At 41.9% G+C, this 12642-nt stretch overlaps 1 protein-coding gene across 1 annotated transcript; it reads left to right on the top strand.

The window, feature by feature from the left end:
• The first annotated feature begins 3920 nt into the window (after window positions 1–3920).
• On the top strand, window positions 3921–7058 carry LOC128742502 (vam6/Vps39-like protein). The gene is made up of 7 exons (XM_053838882.1): window positions 3921–4049; window positions 4124–4401; window positions 4460–4663; window positions 4725–5249; window positions 5313–6226; window positions 6283–6428; window positions 6493–7058. The coding sequence occupies exons 1-7, from the start codon at window positions 3980–3982 to the stop codon at window positions 7041–7043; spliced, it is 2688 nt and encodes an 895-aa protein (XP_053694857.1). The 5' UTR covers window positions 3921–3979; the 3' UTR covers window positions 7044–7058.
• Window positions 7059–12642: the final 5584 nt, after the last annotated feature.

Below are 12642 nucleotides of genomic sequence, written 5' to 3' on the forward strand. Positions count from 1 at the left end.
TCTTCACGGGGAATAGAACTATTCCGTTGAACGTAGAAAAAAACGAGAGAGAAATTTCTTTTGAAATGAGGGAAACGGGACAAGAAAGGGAATACAGAACAGAAAATAAAATAAACCAAAAAGGAAAAGAATAGCGACAGAGAAAAAGGAAAACCGATAGAGAAAACGTGGAAAAAGGGGAAAAAGTAGTCAAACCGGATATCAAAGGAGAAAAAGATTGGATTAACAGAAGAAAAAAAAGGAAAACGGACTAAAAAAAGTTAAAACGAAAGAGAAGAAGACGTAAAATGGGAGATAAAATAGGAGATGAAAGAAAAAAAAGGGGACTAAAAACAGATTTTACGCGACAGGAAAGCCGGAGAAACGGGGCACCAAAAAAACAACAGAGGAATAGACGAAGACGAAAAACGAGAAGAGAAGTAGATTAAAAGAGTTAGAAAAAGACGTAAACTTGATACGAAAAAATGAAAAAATAGAGAATAGAAAACATAAAAAACGGGAAAGAAAATATCAAACAACTAGTTCAAAACATTAGAAAAGAAACAGAACTGAAAACAAGAAAAAATGGGACGAACAACAACAGAATAATGAAACAGGAAAAACGACACAGAAAAAAGGCAAATGAGAAAAAGAGGAAAAACGAAGGTAAAGTAAGAGCAAAAACCAGACAAAGGAAGGAGAAAAAACGGAGCGAAAAGTGAAAAAACGGAACTGGAAAGGAGAAAAGAGGTAAAACGAGAATAGGACGAAAAATGTCAATCCTAATTTCAAGTAAAACTTCGTGTCTTATTTGGTGTCTGGTTTGAAATAAATCGTCAAGTTCTAATTATTCAAAATTCAGGTTTGATTTAATGTCCAATGTCAAGCTCAATTTCAAGTTCAATTGCATGATTTTAAGTCCAATTTCAAGTCTGATTTAATACCAACTTTGAGCCAAATTTAAACTCTGATTTCAAGTCAAATTTGAACTTTAATTTCAAATCCAATTTCAAGTCTAAAATTCTATTTAATTCCAATTTCAAACAAATACTTCAAATTTTGTTTTTAATCCGACTTCATGTCTAATTCCAAGTGAATTCCAATCCGAATTGCTATAAATTTTAGTCCGATTTCAAGTCCATTTTCAACGCCTGTCAATTTCTCCGTTTTTCCGTGCCAACACATTTTTTTAAAACGTCTGGTGTCCCACCTTTTGTTTATATCTGGCACGCTAGTGCCGGTACTATCCATGATCGTGTTGTGGGAGGAACCGTCCAATAACTGGTTTAATCTCAAAATGTTTCTATGAGTGATTTATCCCTCCCAGAATACTCCTCTTCCTCTTCGCTTTCGCTGCTGTCGTCGTGATCGGACTCAACAAACTTATCGAAGAGCTTTACGGCCTCCATCTGCATCTTGTTTTTGTCCATTGCCCATTCCTGCCAAACGCCAGCTGGTATTCCCGATCGCTCTACATTTTGACGGAGCGTGGTTCGCCGGGTAAAGACAGGTCGTCCAAGTTTTTTAGGTTGATTCAGGCGATAGCGAAGGGCGATTCTCAGAATACCATCTCTCCCATTTCTTAAAATATGTCCGTAGTATTTTAGCCGTGCAATTCTAATCTTGTTGTTGACAGTCCCCCTTTTAAACGCAATGGTACATCAAGAGACTCAGCATCCACCGAACCCAAGCCTTAGTGGTTAACACTAAATCGTAGTTTCCAAACCTGCAAACAGTATCTGGGTCAGAACAGCTGATGTCGAAGGGATTACGGATGAGCACCTTTGTCTTTTTTGTGTTTATTTGCAGTCCTACAGACGCTAACAACGGGCACCCAACAGCCTGAAAACATCTCTTCGCAAATGAGAAGGATATCATCGGCATATGCCAAAGGCATCCGTAAGTGATGGCCATGTTCAAAATTTAATTTCGGAATAAACTCCTTCAAAGTCATGGGTCAGATGGGTAGTCACCACAGGGAGTAGTTAGTTAGCAACAGAATAGGACATGGGTAAATATAGAATCTCAGAACCAGTGATATTACTAACCTGAAAACTGCAGTTGACACGCTGACTGAAATTTTCCCCTTTTCTTTTCTTTTTTTCTTTTATTGCTGTCTGATCTCTATCACTTCTCCTCACGGCGACAATAATATTGTAAATGCTAACGTAATAAATGCTCCCTTTGAGCTTCACTCTAAAATGTACTACTGATCGCAGTTGGGAGATGTTGTGGGAGTTGGTGATCGTCGGTACAACCTTTATCTTTCCTCGGTTTATCTCCTCTAGTGATCTCGTGGCTTGATGGGCCAAGGCCAGGTCCGGCCAAAAGCCCACATTCTTTGCGCGATACTTTTTATTGAAGGTGGCAATTGCCGGTAGGTGGTTCATACTACTGTGTCTGCCCAAGTAACATTTTGGGTTTTATTACACTCTTATGATGGCATTTAAGATCCAAATTAGTCTTCAAGACCACCATAAGAGTACAATAAAACTTATATTGTTGCTTTGGTGCGTATCTCCTCATTCACCGTAAACCCTGAACGAAATAACAGAGCCTTGAACATTCTCTTCCCTCTGATCGTCAGCCACAGAAGGATCTTCTTCGGGAACTTGGGGCGGAAAATATACTCGACATTTTCACTTACCTTTTTGGTGGGGAACGTACTCAGTAATCCGGTCCTTTGCCAGTCGTTGCGTCCAGCGTTACATAGTTTTCGTCGCCCATTGTGACCACGACAACGTGCTTCGCCGGAAAGATGTTTTTCACCAGCACCTTCAGTTGTTCTCTGGGCGCCTGCTACTCAGACACGGCCAGCCTCGACTGGTGCTTCCGCATAAAAATGTACATTTTGGTCAAGTACTTCACCGTTTAACCGGTTTCTTTGACCTTCCGGCCCAAGGCGCGAAACGATGAGGCCACCTTGCTCTCGGTCTTCATCCTTAGCTTCTGCTGCATGACCGCGTAATACTGTCGGGCGGCTGGAAACAGGCTTCGGTACAGCACTTTAGCCTTTTTCATGGAATGTTAGATTGCTTTATTCGGCGGATATGGATACGAATACGTGCTTCATCATGTCCAACTTCTTCGCTACGGGGTGGAGCTGGAAGTACGAACAAAGCATCGAGCGTAGTTGTTTGACTGTTTTCACCATGGCTGCTGCATGCAAATCAACTGATAATGTGGCATGAAAAATCGCTAAAATCAGTATATAGTTTTTAATGCATACGTTATTGCTAATGCGTTACTGAAATGCAGGTCCTTTTTTGGCGTCCTTAAGAGCCTGCGCCCTTGGCGGGGGTCAGTCTGACCAACCGCACGCTACGGCGCTGTACCTAATGTATCTGAATTGAAAAAAAAAACATCTGGGTTAGACTGCCTTAGACACGAAAAACTAAATAGGAAAATTGGACTATTTCTTACTTGGCGCTGCTCCAGATAACTGATTTTACATCAAAATCGTGTTCAATTTGTGTTCAATTTCATGAAAAAATGTTCAGTAGTTTGATCGCATCGTTTTGTTACGATGTTGCTCATTAGAGGGTTATGCTAAAAATTTTGAACAATCCTTTTTTTTTGCATTTTTCGAAACAAGGCAGAAAGAAGGTTGAAAAGTATGAAGAAATTTACATATTTTAGTAAAACAAAAAATTTATTTGTGACTTCAAATTATTTATTTATGGGTACAAAAGATATTTTTTACCTTCAACTTTTATTATAACTCTATTACAAAACTTTCTACTTTTCTCAATACACTTTCTGCGGCCGATAGTTCCTTCTGTTTGTCGCAGGCCTATACTAGATACTGTTGCGCGATGTTCAGGGCGCAACACAACGCAAAATGTATCAATGGGCGTCCTTGACTATGTTGACAGCTCCTATGGAATAACGTATCAAAACAAAAGTGATTAATCTTCGGTCATACTTTCACCCTCTATCTTGTTTTTTGAATAATAGTTAATCAATTAGTGATTTTTCCAACAATTAAAGTTACGCAAAAATGCACGAAGCTTACATTCTCTATCCGCCGGAGAAAATTTCGGTCCAAATAGAATCGATGACTGGATTCGGTAAGTAAATTAGCCCAAATTATTGTTACTAATGGAAAAAGAAAGCTAACATTTCCTTCCTTGCGTTCGAGCAGAAAACAAACTGATCCTGGGAACGCGCCAGGGCCACCTGCTGATGTATTCCCTCGAGCCGAATGCGGACACGAACCGGCTGGGCCTGCAGCTGCTACGGTACGATAAAAATTTCAGCAAAAAACCGGTCACCCAGATCGAGGTCATCCCGGAGTACGAGCTGATCTTCAGCCTATCGGATGGGATCGTCAGTGTGCACGATTACAGCCGGCACGGCTTTCTGCTGATACACACGGCCCAGAAGACGAAGGGCGCCACCGAGTTTGCGTTGGATATTAAAGTATGGGTGGTTTAGAAAGTTTTAGAAGAGTTTTTCTAATGATTTGTTTATTTTTTAGAAATCAAAATCACTAACCGGAGAGTTAGCCTTGGTCTGTCGTCTATGTGTAGTGGTAAAGCGAAAGTTGCAGTGCTATTACTGGAAGCAGAATGGACTGTTGGAATTCGGTAACGATATCGATTTGAATGATGTTCCGAAAACGATTGCGTGGAACAATAACTGCATTTGTGTCGGATTCAAGACTGAGTACGTGATATACGATGTACGGTTTTCGAATTCGAGTTGCGATTTCTTTGTAGTGGTTTTTAAACTTTAATATTTAGATTTCAGGAGAACAACCCAAAAAGATTGATTTATTCCCCACGTCTTCGTCGAAGTCGATTGAGCCATGCATTTCTCTGATTGAAGACGGTGTCTTTGCGGTCGCTAAAGATGAGTACCTAGTGACTGTTTATACGGAGAAGTACAAAAACGAAGGGAAAGAATCCGCCAGCGGATTAGTTAAGCCAGATGCTTCGCTGTTAACAACTAAGGACACTCGTAATTTAAAGTCTCTAACATGGAGCGAACCGTTTCAGGCCCTGGTTTGGGACGAACCGTACATTGTTGGTCTAATAACGGACGCGCTGGAAGTTAGAATATTCGATCATGTGGATATGTCCGACAAAGGGACGCTCATTCAAACCATTCCGCAGCTGCCGAAAGCTCGTTTTTTGACACGCGGGAAACAGGGGCTGTTGTATGCGGCTTCCACCTCGCACCTGTGGTGCATACAAGCGGTCGAAATCTCCAAGCAGCGCGAACATCTTCTGCAAGAGGAGAACTTTCATTTGGCACTTCAATTGACGGTGAGTAACCACTTTGTTAGCTCATAACCAAAATACTTAATTTACAGATTTGCTTAATTGCAGAACATTTCCGATGAAAGTCCCGAGTTTAAGATGACAAAAATAAACGAAATCCAAACCCGACATGCTTACAATCTGTTCATCAACAAACACTTTCGCGAATCGATGAAGGAATTCTCCAAGCTGAACACTGATCCGATTGATGTCATTCGTCTGTTCCCGGACCTGCTGCCAGAGAATGGAAAGAACAAACTGAGTTCGTATTCAAAGAAAGCGGCTCCAATTCTGGACGAGAAAGACATCGAAAACGGCTTGCTGGCTTTGATTGACTATCTAACGGAGGTTCGATACAGTTTGCGGCAAGAGCTAGTTATCAACAAAGCGGAATCGAAATTTTCTGCGGGGAAAAACATCTCCGCGCTGCTTTCCATCATCGACACTACTCTACTCAAATGTTACCTTCAAACGAACGATTCGATGGTAGCTTCGGTACTGCGAATGAACTACTGCTATCTGGAAGAATCGGAGCGAGTGTTGAAAAAGTACGACAAATATGTCGAGCTGATTATCCTGTATCAAACCAAGGGTCAGCACAAACGAGCGCTGCAGCTGTTGCAGGCTCAGGCTGAGACGCCCGGTTCTCCGCTGTACGGACACGACCGAACCGTCCAGTATCTGCAGCATCTGGGGAACGAGAATAAACAACTGATCTTCGAATTCGCCGGGTGGGTGCTAGAAAAGCACCCGGATGATGGGCTGAAAATATTCATCGAAGACGTACCGGAGGTGGAAAACTTGCCCCGGGCGGAAGTGTTGGATTTTCTGCTGAAAGACCACAAGCAGCTGGTCGTTCAATATCTGGAGCATATTGTCAATGTTTGGGACGAACAGAAGGCTCTGTTTCATAATATTTTGATTCAGCAGTATCGAGAAAAGTTGATTGGTCTCAAGAATGATCCTGACATTGAGTCGGATGTGTAAGTTTACTCAATCAATTTGCTATGTAATTTTTTATTGAAAGGTTTTATTGCAGTCAGAAAAAGACAGCACTGGATACTACCAGCAATAAGTTACTAACTTTCTTGCGTAAATCGAAATACTATCACGCTGAGAAGGTACTTGGAGAGTTTCCCTACACGGATTTGTTCGAAGCACGTGCCATCATCCTTGGCCGTTTAGGTTCGTACGAACCCTTTCCCCAGCCTACTTCGTTATTTAAGTTGGTCGTTCATATTCATTGCAGGAAAGCACGAAAAAGTGGTTGCCATTTTCGTGCAAATTCTGGGCGATTTCGACAAAGCCGTCGACTACTGCGATCAGACGTACGACGAAGGTGATCCGAAGAGCTGTGACGTGTACGTGACGCTGATCAAAACGATTCTCACCCCGCCGGTGGCGCCACCGTACAGCGATCTGGAGCTGCACCCGCGCTGCCTGAAGCCGGACATCGAAACCGTGCTGTCCATCATGGAGCGCAATGCCAAACGGATCAACCCGTACGCCGTGCTGCAGATTTTGCCGGATGACATTCCGTTGGTGCGGATTAAAAACTTCCTCGAAATTGCACTGAATCACCATCTGGAGCGGAAGCGCAAGACGCAGATTCTGAAGGGTCTGTACTATGCCGAGCATCTGCAGACCCATGAGCAAAAGATTCATTACGAATCGAAGCATCTGCTCGTGACCGAGCTGAGCGTTTGTCCGGTTTGTAAGAAAAAGTTCAGCTACCAGAGTGCGTTCGTACGTACGGCCGACGGAAGTATCGTGCACTTTTCCTGTCAGGATAAAGTTTAACGGTAAATATTTGTTACTCACTATTCGTATTCCAGAATATACTAGTTTATAGCTACTATATGATAATTACTTTCAATTACGTATGTACAGAGCCGTAGCGTGACATTATAGCGCCGTTGGCGAAACCCCGATTTAGCACTCCCTCGTTTCTTAAATCAGTGCTCCTTCCAAGTTTATTATTTTTGATTTTTAAACCCCCAACCAGATTCTGAGCCAGGACTAAATTCTGGAGCATAGTTTTTCCAGATGTTTTTCCAAATATGGACTAAATTCTGGACCACGTTTTTGATCAGATTTTTGACCAGATATTGGACCACATTCTGGACCAAAACCAGATTTTGGGTCACATTTTCTTTCATCAGATTTCGGAGTAGATTTTGTACTAAAATTTTGGACCAGATGCTGGATTTGGACCAGGTTATAACGGGACCAGATTTGGGACCATATTTTTGATCCGATTTTTTGGGCCACACATAGTGTTTTGGTCGGTTTTCAAACCACCAACAAATTTTAGACCAAGTTTTCAACCAGATTTTAGACTTGGACTATATTTTAGACCTAGACTACATCATGGACCAAATTTTTGATTAGACTTTTGACCAGATTTTGGATTAGATTTTGGACCTAGATTCCAGACCTGATCTGGACCACATTCTGGTCCTCCATTCAGCACTGGGCCAGATTTTGGACCACATTTTCATCAGGTTTACACTAGCTCGTGGAAAAGACTTTAAGCCACATTTTTGATCACATTTTGAAGGTCATTTTCGATCAGATTTTGATCACATTTTGGATCTGAACCAGATCATGGAGTTGCATTAAATTCTAGACCAGATTTTGGACTACATTTTTTACCAGATTTGGACCAGATTTTGGACTTTGGACCTTATTTTTTTCTAAACATTGGACCAAATTCTGTATCTGTACCAGATTCTGGAATTGGACCCGAATATAAACCAGATTTTGCGCTACATTTTTTATCTCATTTTTAAACCGCCAAACAGATTTTGGATTAGGTTTTAAACAAGATTCTGGACCGTGGTTTGGACCAGTACTGGATCACAGACCACATTTTTCTATCATATTTTGTTCTAGATTTGGTAACAAATTTTGGAACAGATTTTCACTAGATTCTGGGCCAGATTTTGAACAACATTTTGCATAAGATTTTGGCCGTATTTTGGACCCGATTATAAACCTGAACCAGACGTTGGACCTCCATCAGATTCGGGACCAGATTTTGGACCATTTTTATCAAATTTGGTCCGGGTTTTGGATAATTTTTGGACCACATTTTTAATCAGATGTGGGACCAGATTTAGAACCACATTCTGGACCAAAATCAGCTTTTGGACATAAACGACGGTTTTTATCATATTTTCGATCAAATTTTGGACGATTCTGACAAAAATTTTTTTATCAGATTTTGGACCCACATTCTAGAACCGTAGCGTGACATTGTGGTGACCTTGATGAAGGCCCAATTTGGTGCGCCCTCGTTTCTTAAATCAGTGTTCTTTCGAAGTTTATTATTTGTTACAATTAGACAGCCGTATATGTGATTCGCCCAACAGTAACTCAACAGCATTTCGCTTCACTCGAGAGTACCTTACTGAGGTTCAGTCCCCGGTTTTGGTGGGTGCATGACACGGTGTTGCGAATGGATTGCATTAGTTGAGGCGAGACAGTCACTTCACGATGGATAAAATTAGCGGCTTACGTCGCAAAGCTACGGTTGTAAATGGTTTTCATAGTTCAATACTGATCTGAAATTGTCTCTAAAATTGTTAGATGATTCTTAAAAAAGTGCTGACTCCAAATTACGAAATGCTGATCCGTTGCAGCTGAGAATAGATTCGAAAAATTTCAAAATACAAAATTTGCTGCCAGTACCAAAAACTGACGGAACCTAAACAGTGAAGACAAATGCTTTGACTTTTATTTATTTATCTAAATCTATGCTTGTTAACATTGGCTAGGAGCGGGTTTTTAGGTAGTCTTTTATAACATAGAAATCAAAAACCTACACAATGGCGATCCTGCCAGGAGTGTGAAAAAGTATTTATCGAACTAACAACAAGACAACCTGCTTAAGACCACCAGCACAGCGGATAGAAAGGACGATAAATTGTGCTCCAAAATAGGTAATGGTGAATTAATTGCAGTCGTTTTACTTGCAATGCTAGACCGCTAGGGTTCAAGGGTTCACCAATATCCGCGACGCACAGAACATGAGAGAAAAGTTAGTTTCGAATCCGCTTATAACCTTTGTTTCATTATTTTCTTCTACCACTGTCGAGAATAGTTCGTTCGGTTGCATATTCTAATAGGTTTGAAAGCCCAGTTTTTCTCAAGAAAAACTCAAGATGTCTACCGGATTTTGTCATGGTCTATCGATCCCACAACAAATTCCCTAGCAGAACCTTTCAAATTTCCTGCCGATCAAGCGCCTGAGCGGCTGCGAGAATCACTAGACCGCGATGGAAGCGAACCTAGAGTTGGAAGAGCTGTGGGATGCTCTGAAGCCGGTGCCGAGTGAGGATAGGACGTTGCCAGCGGTTGACCACCGGAAGTACAGTAGAGCACGTGCGAAAGCCTGATCTTTTCCATGTGCGTGTTTTCGGGACGAAGGCGATGCCACACATTCCTAAGCAAAAATGGAAGAATTGGGACGTCAAATCGAAGGAGTGCATCCTAGTTGGTTTCGATGAGCAGAGCGAGAAGCATCCGGTGCAGAGTATCCGGTGAAGAAGAATATTGTGGTCTACGCCACTCTTTACCCTTGTATTCTATATTCAGCGATTATTCGAACGATATTCATCGATTAATCGTAACGCATAACGATGCGCTCTGTATAAAAGCCTATTACATTGACGGTAGATCCGTTCAGTCTGAGTTAAGTTAGTGCAAAACATCGTTATGTGTAATCGTGTAGATTATTAAAGAACAATCTAAAAACTTCCCTATTGGTAATTACAAACTTAGTGATCTAGTGAAGTCTTAGTTCAAATAAACGACCTTAATCTACGGTCGTTGTCTCTTCATAGTCGGCTAATGGTTTGTACTGTAGGTAAGCTTTCTTTGGCCTAGAGCTTAAAGCCCTTGTTTTATTGAAGTGAATTAGACCTAACGAAGGATTTAATAAATATCTCTAAGAGCCGTGATGCGGTTTTCCTCAACGAGTCATTCCATATCAACACGCAACCTCCAGCCAATCTGCGACTCCAAGTTCGAACATTCATGAGTCTGGATTACCTCAACGACGTTTCGAGAAAGCAACATTGGAGCCTATTGAGCGAAAAACCAGCCGAGCCCGGCGATCACGAGTGAACCGAGTGACGAGACGTCGGATTCCGAGGAGGATTTTTTTTCTCAAACAGACACAAGTACTGGCGAATCATCCGATGGGTATCATGGTGGTTGGTGACGTGACAATTCCGTGCTCTCTCTTCTTCTAGACAATATTCCGGTCCATTTGAATCACAGATGTTGAGGTGTGGCGGTCGGAAGCGCGCAATTGCAGGCAAATGCAATTACCATTTGTATTCACGAATAAAGACTGTTCATTTCACATTTCCCCAGTTCAACTTGACGCAACTGATCCGGGTGTTGCCCAGCAAGGACTGTTGGAGAACGAAACGTGGCAGCTAGTACAACTAACGCCAGGCAAAAAGACTTTTGGTTGCAAATGGTTTTTCACGACCAACAAAGACAAGAAAGGAAACGGGGTACGGCACAAGCTGTGAATCGTCGCTCAACGCATGAAGCGTGCGGCAGCGATTACGATGAGGTCTTAGCACCGGTGACAAAGCAGACCACCTTCGGAGCTCTGCTATCCGTGGCCAGCCGGTAAGCATGTACGGCCTGAAGCAATCACCGCGCGTGTGCAACCGGAAAGTGGATTCCGTTCCGTCAAGGCCATGGGATTCTGGCCAAAGAAATCGGATCCGTGCATGCACTAACGACGGAGTTTGAGGCAATTTTTAAGTCTTTAACCCATTTCAACGTGACGAATTTGCGAGACGTGCGACTGTTATGTCACATAACTTCATACCCCCTCCCGCCTATGTCTCAAATCGTCACAATTTTGTCAACCCCCTCGCCCCTATTCGCGATGAAGATGACTTTGATTCGAGAAGGGTCCTGGCGAGCAGTGAAACCGGTCGAAAATCAAGTCGTCGACCAGAATTTGGACGAGCGGGCGTCAGCGTTTACAGCCTGGTTCAGCGAAACAATTCGGTGGAAGAGGCGTGGGACTGCCTGCATAAGGCGTTCCTGGACAATGGTCTGCTGTGGAGGTTTGACTACGACCAGCAGCTTGAGCGAAATAGGTTTCGAGGTTAATGATCAATGGTTGGTTCCGTTACTGATGAAAAGAACTCCCCGAATACCACAACTCCATGATTAACGGACTTGAATCGTCCGGAGGACGTTGTAAAGGCGAAAATTTGGCAGGACGTTGAAGACCTCTAGTATGGAAGAAGTTCTCTACACCAAGCAGGAACCACGACAATCGAAAGCGGAGAAGAAAAACGAAGCGTGCCATACGTGCTAGAAACTTGAAGCATTTTGCAGCGAATTGTCCGTAGAAACAGGCTGTGGTGTGCAATGCTGACTGCGGTAAGTACTAGGGAAGTAGCATGGTATTTCGACTCGGCGGCGAGCTGGTCTCACATGACGAGGGGCGAGGAAAACTTCCATAAGGATGAAGACCTGGTAGTTCCCATTGATACAGCGAATAATCAGTCAATCAAATCTGTTACCTAAGGGTTGGTAGCGATTGAATTGGAGGAAGAACCGATCGAAATACAAGAACCTGTACACGTTGCTGACCTGGTTACAAACCTATTGTCGGTGCCCAGATAACACAAAATCGTAATAGAAAGTTCACATTAAAACGTTTTCATGTCAATTTCACATTGGAATTGTATAATGATTAGAGTATGTCAAATCGAAGTGAACAATAAGTTGTTTTGCAGTCATGCGTGTCTTCATATACAATTCATGACTGTGAATTATAAAGCAGTATAGACGGTTGCAATATTGGATCATATCTTAATCATATATTCAGGAGTATTTAGTTGCGTGTTATAAAAACTACGCAAAATAGAATTACAAATAATTGTCAAAATTTCCGCACGTATATCGCCTCCACTTTGGTACATATATGTTCTTATATGGCGTGAAATAAAACTTTTTCGTTCAAATATGATTTCGTATATCTCAGTTGCAATCGAGATATACAAACCAAATGGTTTACTGGGATGTAGCACCAAGACATTGCTTTGTTTTGTTTTGTTTTACATGAATACATTTCTGAATCAACAGAGTAGGAAGAACGAGGTACATCTCGTACCAACCGCTTCTGATTATTATTGACCAAATGTCATTTTCGTTGGGAACATTTGGCTAGTAAAGGTTTAATTATATTTGGGACTCTCGGTTATGAGCTTTTAACCTTTAGAATGTAAGTCCGGCAGCTATAGGCCAAGGTTATAGCACAGATAACCAAGGTTATAGTAGTGTTTATAGTGCCTTATTTTGCTGTCCGCTAAACCCCACGACCTATAGAAATTATTTTGAAATAGATTAATCTTAA

This window comes from Sabethes cyaneus, chromosome 3, assembly GCF_943734655.1.
Source record: "Sabethes cyaneus chromosome 3, idSabCyanKW18_F2, whole genome shotgun sequence".
NCBI lineage: Eukaryota > Metazoa > Arthropoda > Insecta > Diptera > Culicidae > Sabethes > Sabethes cyaneus.

Coding starts and splice junctions, on each gene's coding strand:
- LOC128742502 (XM_053838882.1), top strand. CDS start 3,980: ATGCACGAAGCTTACATTCTCTATCCGCCGGAGAAAATTTCGGTCCAA. Junction 5,250..5,312: donor ATTTGGCACTTCAATTGACG/GTGAGTAACCAC, acceptor GCTTAATTGCAG/AACATTTCCGATGAAAGTCC. Junction 6,227..6,282: donor CCTGACATTGAGTCGGATGT/GTAAGTTTACTC, acceptor GTTTTATTGCAG/TCAGAAAAAGACAGCACTGG.